The sequence below is a fragment of the Cydia amplana genome, chromosome 11 (genome assembly GCF_948474715.1).
Source record: "Cydia amplana chromosome 11, ilCydAmpl1.1, whole genome shotgun sequence".
Lineage (NCBI taxonomy): Eukaryota > Metazoa > Arthropoda > Insecta > Lepidoptera > Tortricidae > Cydia > Cydia amplana.
Window position 1 is genome coordinate 13,437,563 of NC_086079.1, and position 18,806 is coordinate 13,456,368.

Genomic DNA, 18,806 nt, shown 5'->3' on the forward strand with positions numbered 1-18,806 from the left:
CGAGTACAGGCGGAAGTGTTTTTCGGTAACTCGCGCCGCACGGAAAATAAGATCAACACTTCCATAGCAGCGCACTCTACACTCGTTTAGACAATTTTCATGGGTTTGTCCAAACTTCTCGCATTCGTGCGTAGCGTGCGCCGGGTTGAGTAGCCTTATTTTATGGCCATAAATATTCAATTGTTTTTGGCGGATGTTTCGACGATGCAGCGCGGTGTTTTGTGCCCGGGGAGTTAATGCATCATTTTTGTCGCCGGCACGGCAACAGTGGAGAAAGATAGTATGATACTCTTTGAAACATGTTACTCCCTAGTTGTGCAAAGGCGTGCTGCAAGAGGAAGGCGGGCGGCGCTCGAGAGGAGAGCGCGGCGTGCGATCTGCTTCAGCTTCCGTTTCCGCTTCCGCACCCGTACCCGCGCTCGCGGTCTCGCTCGCACTCGCTTCAGCGTCCGCCTCTGCGCATAGCGCCGTGAACACGCTGCTTGATGTTACATCGCGCACATAGCGACGCTGCTCCGCTGCAAAACAACATACTCTTTATAATTCTGATACCTATTCGAGCATCTACCTATTTCCTATTTCATCTTCTCACGAATGTAAGAGCTGTTATAGAGAAAAAATGCAGTCGAAATCGTCGTATCTTTCGTTACATACCTAGAGTCCTGCAAATGTAACAATCCTCATGTTTCAAAAGGCAAATGTATTTCTGAAATGTGTTTGATTTACAATAAGTCATAACTGTCATAAGTTAAGTAAGTTGTATTAAGTTGGTAATACGACGATACTAAATATCAAATGAACTAAACAAAGATGGTCAAAGTATCACCTACCAATAATGAATACCTAGTTTAAGTATCGAATTAACTGATTAAGTAGGGCGCTTAAGTCGAAAACATCCTTCGTTAAAAAGCGGGTATCAGTTTGCTCTTAGTTTTTAACAGCGCTTTTCACTCATAAACCGATTTCTGGGTGGCGACGAAAGTCATAAAGCGGCGGAATATGGCGACGATAAACCCGGTGCCCACACCACAGGACGTGACGCTCGATAATAACTCGTTTTAATTCTTTTAACCTTCACGGGCGCTGACACGGAGACATAGGGTATAATTAGGTGAACTTGGCACAAAATTCTAAGAAAATGGTTCATTCATGCTAGCAGTCTATGGACGCTTGCAAAAAGTAGTTCTCCAAAAACTTTCTGATAGAATTCAGTCGAACCTAAACTAAAGCTATACCGGTTGAAGTAAGTACATGTGACTTAGACCGCAATTAAGTGCGTGCGCGAGTTCAGACTTTTCTTTTAAATCTAACAAATAATAATGACCTTAGAAGATCCACTGTCATCACGAAGTTGGAGAAAGTGACAGCTGTCTTGGGTGATGCTCATTCATTTAAGCCGCGTTGATGGCTCGGCGCGGCCATTCTTGACGAATACGGTACAAGACAGCGTGAGATTTCATATATGTCCAAGTGTCAATTTCTATTGACAGCATCACTAATCTTGTGATTAATGAGGCAAAGGTGCACCGAACTATAAGAATCTATCTATCGATTTATTTGTTTACATTGTGTTAATTAGTCAAGGAATTCGTCAGTATTCCAGGTGATGTCTGGGTTGGGACACTTTTTATTTTTTTTATTTTACTGCTTTGCAAGTTGACGCGTCGAATAGCTATATGTAGATAAATCACAACTAATTTTGACATGTAATCGGAAACAAGAACTACCTGTCTCGTCTTAAGAAAATAAGAAGCTGACATGTTAGTTATAGTCTATCGTCATTTCTTCTCAAAAGCCCATCCTGATGTGCTAACTTCATTTTTATACCTAATGCAAGAATCTCAGCAAATGAATGTCGGATGAAGAGAGAAAATTGTGTTACGCACGCAGGTACAGGTGTGTCTCTGAAAGTGTTTAGAGGACTCACCGATCATATTGTGCAGGTTGTCTATGACGATCTCGGAGTTGTAGGTGGCGTCGACAGCTCGGTGCAGGAACGCCGTCCACGACCGCAACTCTGCTTCCTGAGGACAAACAACGACCATGTTTTACCATTTTGTCACTAATATGTACCTATGTGATACGTTATTCATTAAATTCATACATACATCACTGGCTCAGTGACCCAAAGAGGATCTTGGCCTCTGACACAAGAGAGCGCCACTCTGCCCTATTCTGTGCCACTTCGCGCCAGTTGGGTACTCCGAGGGCGGACAGGTCTTTTTGCGCTTCGTCACTCCAGCGGTATCTGGGACGCCCAGAAGGACGTTTTCCACCCGGGCGCCCCACATACGCTCTTCTCACAGCACGATCCTCCCCCATCCTCTCCAGGTGACCAAGCCAGCGGTGATCAACTCATTAAATTCATAGTGTCCTTAATTTTAGGTACGGGTACTAACATTAGGAAAACAAAAAGCGGCACAGAAAACTTTCGTCAACAACCAACGCACAAGGAAATCTAAGGTTTACAATAAAGTCTCCGTCTGGTGACTTCCTAAAAAACTTAATAATTTAAATACATATTTGACAAAAATCTAAACAACTAATATTTTCCCAGTCCATCAACACTGACATGCGACACAGTCTCACGACCTGCGAGCCCGCTACTTTTAGATACCACCGCAGGTCAATGAGATCACGCTGGATTAATCAATTACTGCAGGGGACGATTACCTTGTGTACCACAAAGTCACCTTGATCAATCTTGGATCTTAATTCCAACAAGATAAGGTCTACACGTGGTCAGTTTAATACGGTCTTTGTTTGAATCTGGTGTGGGCTCGCGACCTCCTATTGTCTTAGGCCGTGAAAGCAGACAGTGACCTTAGGCGAGCGATTCACATGTCAATTGTTTCAATTAAGAATTGGATACAATTAACCTGGTTTTTAAAACCAATTAAAGCTTTATTCAAGAGCTTATTACCTACGCTCTCAATTCAGGACAAACTTAATTTGGGTACCTACGACGAGTTCTTTAAAAAAATGAGAACTATTTTGAAAGTGACATTTATGTTTAAATATTGATATGGATGTTAGAGATTAAAACTCACTTTCAATTTCTAAAAGTTGGTAGGTACACACTAATGTAAGAGCGCTTACATTTTAAATCGTTTTTATGGCAACATTGGCAACGTATAGAACAAGGTCTTCGTACTTTTCGTAAATATTTATGCAACGATTGGATACCTACAGTTTCAGTCGCGACGGGACGAAGTGTTAACGAGCATACGATACGGGTTCGCTATCTGTAGGTACGGTCGAGTTCACGAACATCTTTACAAGCCAAACATTCCAAAAATATATTTACACGCCTCTACGACACTGACAATAAGGTTGGGTTGCAAGAGTTGGCGTGTGACGCGGTTTGTGAACTCGACTGTACAAGTGTACAGTGAATAGCAGAAGTTCCTACACATATAAACATGTTCAAAATATCTGCACAAGCCTTCATCATCATTAGAAAAGCTGCGCTCTTGTTGGCGAAGCAATCTCCAGGTATTTCTTTCCTTGGCCTTTTATTGGCAGTTTTTGAAACTCCTAATTTAAAGTAGGATATTAGGAGTCCTAATACATTTTATGAAAGAAAAATAAACAGCTGACTGTGTCGGACATACAACCGTAAATTAGGTATAAGAGGATATTTCTTGCGTTGACGCTGAAGCGACAGACAAGTCAATGGTGGTGCTGGTGCATGGACAATTAAAAATAATATTAACAGATCATATTTATAAACAATTCGCCTTATCTTCCAGGCAAAAGAGTCTTATTCGAGTAAATTCCCGTTACATCAGCTGCTGCCGACTGTACAAGACACCCGATACGGGACTAACCTAACGTAGGGAAGCCTTATCGCCGCCCTTCCGTGTTGTATGGGAGCTCCACTATGACTCAAATCACGCATTAGAACATACAGATACAATCAGTTAAAACTATATTTTGCACGACGAAGAGTGCAAAAATATCTGACAGAATCTTTTTTGTAAAGGCGAGTATGTCATAAATTTTCACGCCATATCTTTCATAATGTTAATTATGATATATTAGACGAGCGTCTTGAGCTACAGTACATACCAAAGCTGACAGCTAGGCGGTAGTCGCCCCGCACAGACTTTTCACGTCTAGCGACTTTTTTGTAGTCTGCTGCTGATGGACGTCTGATTCGTAGGTATCTATGTAAAGTCAGTTTTAAAGTGAAGAACTTAACACCCAACATTCTAATTAAGACCATCTCGTGAATATAATCAACTCGGACAGACACGCAGTCCTAATAAGCAGTAATGAGCAGTGTTGCGTGATCGACGCGTTTACAAGGAAATTCGCGTATTCATCAGTTCATCACGTCAAATATTGTTGATACGATCACCGGAACTGCGGATGAAATCACCGCATCGATTTTCGCTAACGGGCGATAATAAGGCGAGGGTAAACAAACGATTCTCATAAATATGAATACATCGTGTTCTGAAATGTGGAAAATGGCTAAATCTCGCGTTACCGACAATAATATAGTTTGAATATTTATTTATTCAATGTTTATTGCATAAAAGAAAAACACAAACGCACAAAAGGCGGACTTAATGCTACAAGGTATTCTCTACCAGTCAACCTTCGGGCAAAGCCGATAACTTGTGGCGGTGTTGCATCATCATATATAATGTTATTTTGGAGTAGATTCCTTTGACCCTTAAAATTAATTATGAATGACATATGATCCGCCTACAAGTTTCGCATTAATTATACGTATAAAAGCCAATTCAAATGCACATAACATTTTAATATACACACAAGATATAAAGTACAGACTGTGTTGATTCCATTTTCCTGTAGATAGATACTTTAATGAGAGGTATACCGTTTCGAATACCCTGAACGAAGCCTGAAACCTACGAATAACTAGTGGATGCAATTATCTAATGAACAAGGTGGAGAAATTAAAAAGTCTGCGAATTTACCTATATCTTCTGAAGAGACATTGCTGATGCTACTAGATGCTGCTGAAAATACTACTTGCCAGCATGAGTATGAGCATGAGCATATCAAAATAGCGTAAGTGCACCTTATGCTCACATAACTTCCTTTATCACGATAATGTCAAAGTAGTATGTACCGAATTTGGGGACATAGGTCACCAATGAGTTCACACAGACAGACGGGACTTCCATGTTAAAATGGGTAGATGTTACAATGCTGTAAACGCGCTATTTACATCCATCTATAACGGTACCTCGTCTTTTTCTATCGAATCAGCGACGTGGCGAAAATAGCGAGCCCTTAGAGACCGGCGCGCGCGCCGCGTAAATATAGCCGTGACGTGACGGTCACGGCCGCGAACGGTGCACCGGAGTGACCCGCCGCCTCCGCGGAACTCCTATCATTGCTATTACAGCAACGCTTATCGGACCGTTTGTGGACGTTACGTCAATGCGAAAATGGTTTCCCTATGGCAAGAGAGTTCCTGTTAGGGCTTAGGTTCGCGTAGATAGAACGTCACTTGAAAATAATTCAGCATTCCTATATGAAGTAATGTAGTATGCTGTAGGTCAGAATGCCATTGGACTGGTGCCTACACTAGATAGGGATACGTACTTACGTGGTACGGCGGTAGCTCATCGCCCCCGCGGAACCAATGTTATCATCGCTACATTATACAGGACTTACGGGATTGGTTTGTGGCCTTCGTAATAGTAGGTGGATTAGATGTTCAAGTTTATGCGTTCAGCATGTATCACTAAGAATCTCTCTAAATGAATAATAACATATAAGTATTCATGGGCTATCTCAGGTCGGTATCTGTAGGCATGTGTCTCAGTACTCTCAGTACCTAGTAGTAGTAGTAAAGGTTAACTGGAAGAAATCCCTTAAAGGGATAAGTTCGCTTTGTACTGCCTATCCTGTGCCATAAATTTGTGTTTTGTACAATAAAGAGTATATACCTACTATATACCTAGTAAGAGGTATGTACCTACACTCTTAGTTGTCTTAGGCACCAACGGGTGATGGCTGCAAATTTACAATATTCAAAAAATTAAGAAGTATCCGCCGTTTCTATTGACCCTTTATGTTTCTCCATAAAACAAAAAAGAATAGCTCTCCAGTCCAATGCTGGGAATTTGATTCATAGCACTAAACAATCGACATATCTACAAGTAATATTTCTCGAGGTCTATTGTTTTGTTATTGTTATGTTACTCGGCGTTCATTGTTCTATGTGGGAGTGCTATCCTGTCCGAACCAGCCTCCAAGGCTTTCGCTCGCACAATCGTCGATTGGAAAGTGAAACGAAACGCACGCACAATCGTCGATGACTTTTATTTTCGCGTGAGAAAAGCGGCTGATTTGTTCATTGCGGAACGGACGGGCTAAGTGAGTTATGGAAGTTTAAGTGTGAATTATTGAATTAAGAACGAGACATTAGGTGGATTAATGGGGCCGGTACAATTGGCTAATGAGAGCAGAAAGTAAGTTGTCGCCTACGCGCCGCACGCGCAGCGGGACCCTGGCGCCCACATCCACACCTCATCAGGGTCGCACAATGAGCCGTAGCCTGTGGTACTTCTCACGAGACAAAAACACACTGAATCATTCGTAGAAAATGAAATCGCAATACCGATTACGAATGGTCAGATATATATGTACATGAGATGGGATCAAAAGTAGCGTCTGATATTTCTACGGCAGAAAATAACAAAAACTTAACCATACAATAAGTAATACGCTATAAATAAAACCCAAGTCAGTTTTTTTTCGATCAGCACGGCTAGCACATGATGGGCGCGACAGTCGACAGGCGAGAAAATGCCGCGACATAGAGCTCTCTCGCGAATCGGTAGCATAAGAACCGCGCGACAACCCGCTGTCTCGCGGACAAATGTCAAAGCGACATAATTTTGTCGTTTGACAGTTCCACGCGGGATACTCTCAAAAATCGTAGCACGAGTGTACTATGGGAGACAAAATGTCCCGCGTTTGAACGTCAAAATGAGAGAAATTGTCTTCGAGGCTAGAGGGTCGCGACAAGCGCATTTGGTCGAAGTTTTGTTGACTTTTGTTCTAAAAGAAAGATAATTTTCCATATTTTATATTTATTTCATACTACAACACTTTTTTGTTTAAGTATAATTTGAATCTTGAGTTTCATGATCATGCCATTAATATCAAAATGATTATATTTTTTCACAATGACTTGTTCGTTCTCTTAAGTTAAACGAAAATCCGACAGAAAAAAATCTAAGCCTAAGATTGTACGACCACGACCTCATCAACAAAGCAAACCTTTGGTGGCGAATTGACTGGGGGATAATTAATAGAAACATAAATAATTGATACAAAAATAGTACATTGCTAATCCGCGAAACAATTACGTGCTATCAATCAGTGCTAACCCGTTATATTTACTTACACGCGTATTTTTACATGCAATTATTGTTGACAACCTATATTATGTCGCTCCTTAGGTGTTTCCATTCATTGCGGGATATAAACAACACAATCCCGACCTGAATATTGCGATCAACCTTACTTATAATAAGTAAATGCAAAAGTAAATATGTACCTATGTACAGTCAGCAGCAATAGTTGCTAAGCGGGCGAGGTGTTCAAAATGATCTTGACGCGACTTTATTGTTAAGAGAATAAGAGCGCGTCAAGGTAATTTTGAACACCTCGCCCGCTTAGCAACTATTGCTGCTGACTATATGCTACCTCTTGACGCTTAATCCGCCGAACCGATTTAGACGAAATTTTGTGAAACATCATTCCACAAAGAATGCAAATAATGAATCTGGCAGCTCAACTCAACCTCCACCTCACAGAAGACCACAGCCGTAATACTTACTTTGTAGTGTACGAGTTGGTACTAGCCTAATCCTTAAGTTACGATTCCCACCGACCGGCTAGAGTTGGGCCGCGCCGGAGTGCTTTTTCAGTGTACCTATTACATAATGTGTGGCAGAAGCGATAGAATCCGTCCGGAGCCATCCGAGCGGCTTTGGGCATACAAATGTGAAATGCGCTCCGACTCCGACGAATCGTACTTAAATCTACCTCTCTCCTCTAGAGTACCTATCTCAAAAAGGTCAAAGTAAATAAAATCATTTAAAGTTTTTGGTAGTATTTATTTAAAAGTCACATTATTTGAGAAGTGTTATCAACACTCGACTGTCCTTGCACGGAGTAGGTTCCCAACTTGAGCCCTTCTATGTCCTCCGTGATGGCAGGAGGGCTGCGGTTAGCAGCAGCATGCTTAGGTGTAGAGAATACCTCCGTGTTTGATGACAGGCTTGTGCATGATTATCATTCAATCTATCTTCGAAGCCATAAGGGAGATATGTCGGGGATTAGCATAAGATATTTAGTCTGTAAATAAGATTTAAAAGGAATGTAATTTTTTTGCAAAAGACAACGGAAAAGAGCTTTATGAAGATTGAATTGTGTACGTACTTACAACTTGACTTCTTCGTAAAGATGGTATTTTGTTAGCCAAAACTTTTAACAAAACGCCAATTATTCGTAAGGAGTTGTATTTTAATGATTAGGTAGGTAATCTTTAGATAATTATAATAATATATCCCAACTTGTAACGACAAAGCGAATCAAATTTTGATTGACAGTATTGACACTGACATTTTCGACTTAAAAATAATATTTGCTATTTCTTATTCTTCATACTGCGAGAAAGAGACAAAGTTATCGTGACTAGGGACGCTCCGTTTCTAAGGCTGACTATTCATTACTTATCCGATTATTATTTTACCGATTCAGTGTTGCCACGAATGAAAAGTTTGTTCCATGTATAAATGGCCACATTGGCTAAGTCGCGCGCGGGATGGCTCTCTCTCGTGGAACTCTTTTCTCGATGTGCGAACTCGTGCTGCCAAAATCGAGGAATTGACAGATAGAGATAGAAATTTGTGACGGGCGACTGCCGTCTCTCGCGGCGCGAGCTATCCCGCGGGTAATCATGTGCTAGCCGTGCAGGCATGTTTAGGTTTATTACAAGACTTACAAACTACTAACCTATTGACTGCATAACTAAACAGAGGATGCCTTTAACCATAATCTCTATAAGCCGCGTATAAACGGATATATTTCGTTCTTAAAGGATTAAGGGATCAGCGTATTGCGGCCACTTGAGCTGTGAACGGGCACTGTCTGCGTTTCGAGGCGCAGTCAGGAGTCAAACTAATAGGCAAACCAGGAAAAATGGGCCATACGTATATGCATAGTTTGCAAAGGTGTGTCCGGATCTGGTTCCCGCGGACATCCGCGCGCAGGCACATGCCTATTTGCACATATGATCGCTCTGATGATGTTGAAGGCATATTTACGGAGCTCCATGTTAAAAATCCCTGGGCAGTTTGTTAGACTCTCGGAGAGAAATGAGGATACACGGTCAGGTCAGGCGCAAGGTTGCGCACTGGCCGAGTCTGCGTCTAAATTGAAGTTCGCGGAATTAAATGAGGCCAATCTTTAATTACTCGACTCTTAGCGGCGAAATTGATGCCGCTACGATTGGTAGATGTGACCTCCTCTCGGACAACGTTTCTAGGAGACAAACTTAATGGTAAACCGTTGGGACTATCAAGCCATGAACAGTTTTCTAGGCTGTCTTAGACAAAAAAAAAAGATCTGTCGTTTCCTGTCACAGATCATTTCACTATGTGAGCGCCAAATGTTACCCAAAAAGGTACTGAATAATATAATAAGAATAACTTTAAATCTTTTCATTTCCTTGAAATGTTTCGAAAAATACTCTATGCAACTTAATATGCGATTATCCGCAAAAACAAACCAAGCGTACAAATGCAACACATCAGAATTTTCAGTCCCCAGTTAAACAGACGGGATAGGATAGGATTTATTCCATTGATAACACGATTCTCGTACGTCATTCTCATAACTTAATTCTTTGGAATAGTTATCGGACGAGTTAAATGGTAACTGAAAAATCGGGTCTAAATTAAGAACAGACCTAAGTCCTTATTTAAATTGAAAAACAAAGTAACAAGTTCAAAAGGCTAATATCCAAAAGTCTTCTTTATTAATAAAAAATGTATTCCGACATTTCCGACGACAAATAGCAAAATATTCTCCAGTGAATGCGTAAAGAGGTCAAAGGTAGGCCTGGGTGACTCATAAATAAAAGATGGGACCTAATTTATTTAGAGAGCTCAGGCGGGCAGTAAACTTGGTAGACTCAAGGCCCTGAAAACAGATGTCTAGCGACGGAAAAAGGAACTTACATCGATCTCAAGGCCAATCTGACATCCGACACTGCAGTCATATGTCTAATATTAACAACAGTTACCGACCTAATAGTTGGGGCATAATATATATTTAAAAAACAAATTGGTGGAGATAGATCATGGTGTATTTTGTTTCTTGGCTAGAAAAGATGTTTGTTAGAATAGCAATTTCCCCGTCAGATCTGTAACTTAGGCTTAGGAGCTTTGCGCTTGTCAGATATATTATCGTCGGTGCCTCGTAGACTAAAACATTATAAAACACCGTTTAGACGTTACTGTATAAAGCGAGTTGAATATAAAGGTCATAATTAACAATTTTTACTATAGTATACAATACCTATATCACGCAAAAAAATGGCTGCTCCGTATAAAACTTCGCGATCTAACCATTCGAAAATGAAAGTAAAAAAACATGCCGAATACTATAGCTATATACACGACGGTTAAACACGTATTCAGACGTATTGACATCAGCACGGCTAGCACATGATGGGCGCGACAGTCGACAGGCGAGAAAATGCCGCGACATAGAGCTCTCTCGCGAATCGGTAGCATAAGAACCGCGCGACAACCCGCTGTCTCGCGGACAAATGTCAAAGCGACATAATTTTGTCGTTTGACAGTTCCACGCGGGATACTCTCAAAAATCGTAGCACGAGTGTACTATGGGAGACAAAATGTCCCGCGTTTGAACGTCAAAATGAGAGAAATTGTCTTCGAGGCTAGAGGGTCGCGACAAGCGCATTTGGTCGAAGTTTTGTTGACTTTTGTTCTAAAAGAAAGATAATTTTCCATATTTTATATTTATTTCATACTACAACACTTTTTTGTTTAAGTATAATTTGAATCTTGAGTTTCATGATCATGCCATTAATATCAAAATGATTATATTTTTTCACAATGACTTGTTCGTTCTCTTAAGTTAAACGAAAATCCGACAGAAAAAAATCTAAGCCTAAGATTGTACGACCACGACCTCATCAACAAAGCAAACCTTTGGTGGCGAATTGACTGGGGGATAATTAATAGAAACATAAATAATTGATACAAAAATAGTACATTGCTAATCCGCGAAACAATTACGTGCTATCAATCAGTGCTAACCCGTTATATTTACTTACACGCGTATTTTTACATGCAATTATTGTTGACAACCTATATTATGTCGCTCCTTAGGTGTTTCCATTCATTGCGGGATATAAACAACACAATCCCGACCTGAATATTGCGATCAACCTTACTTATAATAAGTAAATGCAAAAGTAAATATGTACCTATGTACAGTCAGCAGCAATAGTTGCTAAGCGGGCGAGGTGTTCAAAATGATCTTGACGCGACTTTATTGTTAAGAGAATAAGAGCGCGTCAAGGTAATTTTGAACACCTCGCCCGCTTAGCAACTATTGCTGCTGACTATATGCTACCTCTTGACGCTTAATCCGCCGAACCGATTTAGACGAAATTTTGTGAAACATCATTCCACAAAGAATGCAAATAATGAATCTGGCAGCTCAACTCAACCTCCACCTCACAGAAGACCACAGCCGTAATACTTACTTTGTAGTGTACGAGTTGGTACTAGCCTAATCCTTAAGTTACGATTCCCACCGACCGGCTAGAGTTGGGCCGCGCCGGAGTGCTTTTTCAGTGTACCTATTACATAATGTGTGGCAGAAGCGATAGAATCCGTCCGGAGCCATCCGAGCGGCTTTGGGCATACAAATGTGAAATGCGCTCCGACTCCGACGAATCGTACTTAAATCTACCTCTCTCCTCTAGAGTACCTATCTCAAAAAGGTCAAAGTAAATAAAATCATTTAAAGTTTTTGGTAGTATTTATTTAAAAGTCACATTATTTGAGAAGTGTTATCAACACTCGACTGTCCTTGCACGGAGTAGGTTCCCAACTTGAGCCCTTCTATGTCCTCCGTGATGGCAGGAGGGCTGCGGTTAGCAGCAGCATGCTTAGGTGTAGAGAATACCTCCGTGTTTGATGACAGGCTTGTGCATGATTATCATTCAATCTATCTTCGAAGCCATAAGGGAGATATGTCGGGGATTAGCATAAGATATTTAGTCTGTAAATAAGATTTAAAAGGAATGTAATTTTTTTGCAAAAGACAACGGAAAAGAGCTTTATGAAGATTGAATTGTGTACGTACTTACAACTTGACTTCTTCGTAAAGATGGTATTTTGTTAGCCAAAACTTTTAACAAAACGCCAATTATTCGTAAGGAGTTGTATTTTAATGATTAGGTAGGTAATCTTTAGATAATTATAATAATATATCCCAACTTGTAACGACAAAGCGAATCAAATTTTGATTGACAGTATTGACACTGACATTTTCGACTTAAAAATAATATTTGCTATTTCTTATTCTTCATACTGCGAGAAAGAGACAAAGTTATCGTGACTAGGGACGCTCCGTTTCTAAGGCTGACTATTCATTACTTATCCGATTATTATTTTACCGATTCAGTGTTGCCACGAATGAAAAGTTTGTTCCATGTATAAATGGCCACATTGGCTAAGTCGCGCGCGGGATGGCTCTCTCTCGTGGAACTCTTTTCTCGATGTGCGAACTCGTGCTGCCAAAATCGAGGAATTGACAGATAGAGATAGAAATTTGTGACGGGCGACTGCCGTCTCTCGCGGCGCGAGCTATCCCGCGGGTAATCATGTGCTAGCCGTGCAGTGTGGACAAGAAATCCACATGCGTATTAAAGAAAAGCGGCCAAGTGCGAGTCGGACTCGCCCATGAAGGGTTCCGTATTTAGGCGATTTATGACGTATTAAAAAAAACTACTTACTAGATCTCGTTCAAACCAATTTTCGGTGTAAGTTTACATGGTAATGTACATCATATATTTTTTTTAGTTTTATCATTCTGTTATTTTAGAAGTTACGGGGGGGGGGGGGGGACACATTTTACCACTTTGGAAGTGTCTCTCGCGCAAACTATTCAGTTTAGAAAAAAATGATATTAGAAACCTCAATATCATTTTTGAAGACCTATCCATAGATACCCCACACGTATGGTTTGATGAAAAAAAAAATTTAGTTTCAGTTCTAAGTATGGGGAACCCCAACAATTTATTGTTTTTTTTTTATTTTTGTGTGAAAATCTTAATGCGGTTCACAGAATACATCTACTTACCAAGTTTCAACAGTATAGTTCTTATAGTTTCGGAGAAAAGTGACTGTGAAATACGGACGGACAGACGGACAGACAGACAGACATGACGAATCTATAAGGGTTCAGTTTTTTGCCATTTGGCTACGGAACCCTAAAAAGCGGTTGCAGAACGAATTTCTCATTTCATCACGACCGTGAAAAGTTGGCGTTGACTCCAATCGTCAATCAATCACACCGTGTCTATTCAAGTAGGTATTCACTTGACATGTGCCGGCAGCATAATGCACACTTAGAAAAACCAGAGACTAGTAAATATTGAAGACGGCCAACCTCGGTCCGCTCCGCTGTCATATTATATTATTCTTATTTAAGGACGACATCTAGGTACTGAAGACTTAGAAAGGATTAAAAAATATATTAACACTAGGTGTTATTTTTTTGGTTTGAATCTACTTTTGTGACTATTATGGCCGTCAGACAAGTCTAAGTTTTGAAATTATAAATAGCAGTTTACATACGCAAATAACTTAAATTTAAAAATAATATTTAATGTCATCTTCAGCAAAATGTAGGTTGTCTGGGGATAGTCAGTCTTCTTTATTCACAAGACTCTGGCAAAACCAACTGTTTGCTCAACTAGTTGGAACGAGTGATTTTGCTAGTTAGTGCCTTTCTAGTGCGCCGCTTAAACTGGTTATGAAAGTGTCTAGAACCAGACTAGACCTAACCGCTTTACAGCTTCAGGGACGGCGTTCAAAAAGTTATTTCGTGTTATAAAAAAAATACACGCAAGAGCTATGAAAACGGGTCCCTTTATAATTATTATTTTTATTATAGAACGTCACTCATTTCCATTGTTTTCGAATTGCGCTAAATTATAAGTGTAGTAAAGTAGTGTGTAAAAAGTACGTTAGGAAGTTTGATTAAATTTTAGGATATCATAGAGATGTCACGAATTCGATCATATGACGAAATGCCAGGAGCAACCAGGTTCATATCTAATAAAATTTCTGATATTTCCAGCGACGGCCGACGAGAATTTCAAGTTGAAAATACAAAAACCATGCTATCTGTAACATAGTATTGATTTCGTGCTAAACAATGGCCATGTTTTGGTGATAAATTGAGCTCAGGGTAAGAGCAAACATTGTTATCGCATCGCGAATTCGGTGTCGCGATACAAGCGATACGCTATCGCCGTGCGACCTACTTTCCCCTAATCCCATCTTATTCGCCTAAATACGTCCTGGGTCAGAGCGAAGTTATAATTCAGAGCGGCTTGTTTGCTGGGACCCAGGAGGGACATTTCCATTTCCTTACAAAAGAAAATTAATGAAGCTTACTTCTGTGACAATGTAATTAAAGGACGTAAATGAAACAAGTACCTACCTAAATTTTCAAATCTAACTTTAGCGAGGTTGTGAGGTGTATTCGAGTGACAATAAGTATTTAAACCAATAAGTAGCTGCAGTTAAAACCGTAATCAGGGAAAATATTTAGGTACCCTCTTATTCATGAAACTTAGCAAACCAAACCTATGATAAATTCTGTCCCTTTATAATAAACACAAATATCAAAATGACGGATAAGGACAAACGATTATCAAGGGCTTACAGTATGGGCCAGAAAATAAAATATTTGCGACGGCTATTTTGACCTTCCCCGCATGGATAATGTGATTACTATTACTACTATGATAATTCCCTATTTGGCCTGCTATACAATACATAATATACGACCGATTATATTCCGCTATATTGTATAGGTACGCTACCTTTACACAAATATCCTACTATTAAACGGTAGGTAAGCTTTATGAAAACGTAATACCTATAGGGCGCCCACGCGTGGTCCTGTACTTTCACCGCCATCAGCGCACAAAGGCGCCCATTAGAAAGCGGCCATTACATGCAAATCCACACATTATCCGCTATTGTGCCTTCTTTTGTCTATCGTTTTATTGTGACACTTTTTGCCGCGCGCACTGATTGTCGTGCTACTGTGAAGCGTCAAGTGAGAGTCTAACGAATATACGATGGTTCCGTGTTGAGAAATAAGCTGCTGCCTGCTTCTCTTAGCGCTTAAGTGATTGAGGGTTTGACACATCAACCTCATAAGTCAGAACTATAGACGGATTATTTGCATTATTTGACACATTATGACTGGCGTTTATAGAGATGTAACTAACCCAAATCGAGTGTCACAGCAAGCGATTACGATTGGATGGCACCTAGACTAAGGTATTGAATTGTGTGTGACGTTTAATGAATTTTTATTTGAGATTTAAATAAAGCTAGAATTATATGGTTAATAAATAATAAGAAAATAAATAAATTTAATAATGCTTTGTTGCGACCTAAAATGAAAAATTTATATCGATTTACTTAGACGACTACCGATTCATAACGGTGGTGTCCGGCCAACCCTAAATTAAAAAATGACGTAGAACGTAAACGTTCGCAGTGCAATTGTCTTCCTTTGTGATTTCGATGTGCAAGACATTTTACGTTGTATTGCTGTTGTGAGTGACATGTGTCAAATAACGCAAATAGGAATAATCCGACTATAGGTAGGTATATTCGTTTACTTTACAGTATCGCGTGCCATCGAACGCAATTAAATACATTGGGCCCTTCAATCAAATATTTATTGCTATGTTGTCCGAATATTTCATATCATCTTTAATATAGCCAATTGGAACAAAAATATTGGTGGCTACAGTTAAAAAGCATTACATAATTGTTAAGCAGTTTAGGATTAGGTACCATAATAATCATAAATATACTTTGACATGTAAATTTTTTATTTGGGAGTAAAGGGAAGATTGGTCACGTACCAACACATCTCGAACCAATATGAAAGTTTTAACGAGTTTCAGGCCCGAGAAAATCGGACATCCCCTTGGGAGTGACGGAACCGACAGATCCTATGACCAGATGAGATGAGTGAACTTATAACAGTTCCGTTTTATCTTTTGTGCTACGGAACCCTAAAACTCGAATGTGAATCTGTCTACCTCGAAACTAGCTCCCGTCGACGGATGACTAATATGCACTTCGTCGGTTTCGCAAAGCGGCGCGTGCGGCTATGTTACGTCAGTGACCGCAGCCACTTGCACTCTCGTTGTACAACAGTTAAATTCCCAATTTTCAACCTTACATCAACAAGATAAAGTTCACTAACAGTATATCTTGTAATTTCATACTGAAACGGTCGATGCATCGCAACAATAGACGCGGACGTCATATAAGTCTCGTGTATTGCATACGGAAGCGTAATAGTCTAGACGTCCATGCCCGTTTGTGAATTTTATTCATGATCGTAGCGTAGTCGTAGAGTGTTTTGGAGAAGTTAACTAATAGTAAGCCATTCCTTATTCATATAAAAAATCAGGGCGTTTCTAATTTTACAATTAATAATGCTTGTGTCCAGCAGTGAGCGTGGCTCGTACAAGTACAACATGGCAGCTGGGGCAGAAATGTTCTTAAGTGGTGTAGTAGCGACAGCGAAACGAGAAAGCAGTAAGAAACATCTTAAGATCGCAAGGATGAAGGGCCATGCACGACCGGTAATTTTGTAGACCCTCGAGAGAAGTCTATGCACAGCGGTGCAAATCTTTCAGCTGATATGAAGACGCTAGTCTACCCTAACTTTATTTACAGAAACGTAATATGTACTTTACTTAGATATTATGTATAATATCTAAGTAAAGAACATATTACGTATAATATTGATTTTGGCACATGGCAGATGCATATGAACAAAACAAAGATAACAACAGCGACAATCACCTCGAGCTCAATTCATTGAATTGGTTTAAAATTGCAAACCGCACGGGGTCGGTGGCCGTCGCTAATCGCTGTGTTTAATTACCGGTTGATTGATACGCAATCACCGGCTTGCAAGTACTATCTATTACAATTCTACACTATCTGTTTAGTTTACATCTGTGCCATCTTATTGGGAATAAAGATAAAAAGCCTTTAAAGCAAATATAAGCGAACAAACTTAAAACACTATAGCCCCCAAGGACACAGCACAGCAGTGAAGGGTCGTTCAAAGAACTCGATTCCCACCGGCTTGTCTCATTTGAGGGAGTAACGCGTAATCCTGTAGAATAAGTCCTACAGGTCTTAAAAATAGGCAAGCCAGCAGCTTAGGCCTGCACACCAGGCATGATTATGGCGCTGCCACTGGACTCTGGGCAAGCAGTTACTCTGACATGTCAACGCTGTCCTACTTAAATATATTAGTAGGTACAACGATGGTAAAAAATAAAGAAGAAAATGTGAATGTTAAGATGGAAAATTCCGAGCTACGAAACTTAAATAAGCAGCCTGAATAAAATTATAAGAAAGATGCGGATGCGGAACAATACGTATACAAGGAGAATATTACAGTAATATGAATATGTTACGAGCAATTTTTCCATAACACAGTAACACACAAGTAATGATCTAACTCACCCACCATGACACTTAATGACTAATAGGCAATCAATTACATTAAGAGCTTCAGCAATTCACTAAAGTGGAATATCTGTAACCTAGAGCACCGTCCTTGTCCTTCCTACCCTATCGAGTCCACAGGGACCCGACACCGGCTGTCTGTACCGTCTGTAGTGTCTGTATGAACCCGAATTGAGAGTAGTTCTTACGACTCTGAGGTCTCGATTTAGTGGTCAGGGACAGCGATGGGGCTAACAGCCCATGCTCTTAATGTCACGATCCGGCGGCGCGACCAATCACAGACAATGTGGACACGCTCGCTCCGGAAGCTAAAGATGAGTAATTGAATGCCGATAGTTCAACAACACTAGACAGAAATTGTATAGTCAGCGGGTGAAGTACCTATGGACCTCTCGAAATTTGCAAGGTTTGCAATCCGGATCCGGAATGTATGAAATTATCCGGATCTGGATCCGGATCCGCAGATCTTCCCATATATTTCGGATCCGTCGTACAAACCCTACACTATCCTCAACACCATAAGGCTTTTTCATATTTTCTTGAACGTATTTCGCGTGGCGCATTTACAAATGCGCAAACTTAAAATACTTATTAAAAAAATTCATCAACATGAATTGGCAGACATGAGTGTTGGCATAAACAATTGATTTAAAGATTTATTGACTTTCACGATTACCGCGCCACATTGATTAGTCTTCCTGTAATTTTAAACATAAAAACGCCTTCACTGAAAGTAATGTTTGCATAACAGTAACAAAATATTTTGGTCAGGTCAGTAACAGGTCGGCATGTAACATCAAAATCGGTTGTATCAACATTTATTTTATTTATTTATTATTTAAGTTCAGTTGTTTTCTAAATACTCAATGAGTTCGGCTAATTTTTTTTTCAGTGTTCGAAACATCACTATAAAAACTCTCGAGTTGTAAAGGTATCGTTTTGTCAAAATAATAA

General features: G+C 40.0%; 1 protein-coding gene across 1 annotated transcript in view; it reads right to left on the reverse strand.

The window, feature by feature from the left end:
- Nucleotides 1–275: 275 nt before the first annotated feature.
- Nucleotides 276–18,806, reverse strand: part of LOC134652113 (uncharacterized) — a 32,812-nt gene continuing 14,281 nt past the window's right edge. The window contains exons 4-5 of the mRNA XM_063507280.1: nt 1,928–2,024; nt 276–518 (exon numbers count right to left, since the gene is read on the reverse strand). Of these exons, the coding sequence (XP_063363350.1) occupies nt 310–518; nt 1,928–2,024 (306 nt within the window). The 3' untranslated portion in view covers nt 276–309. The remainder of the gene's footprint in view (nt 519–1,927; nt 2,025–18,806) is intronic.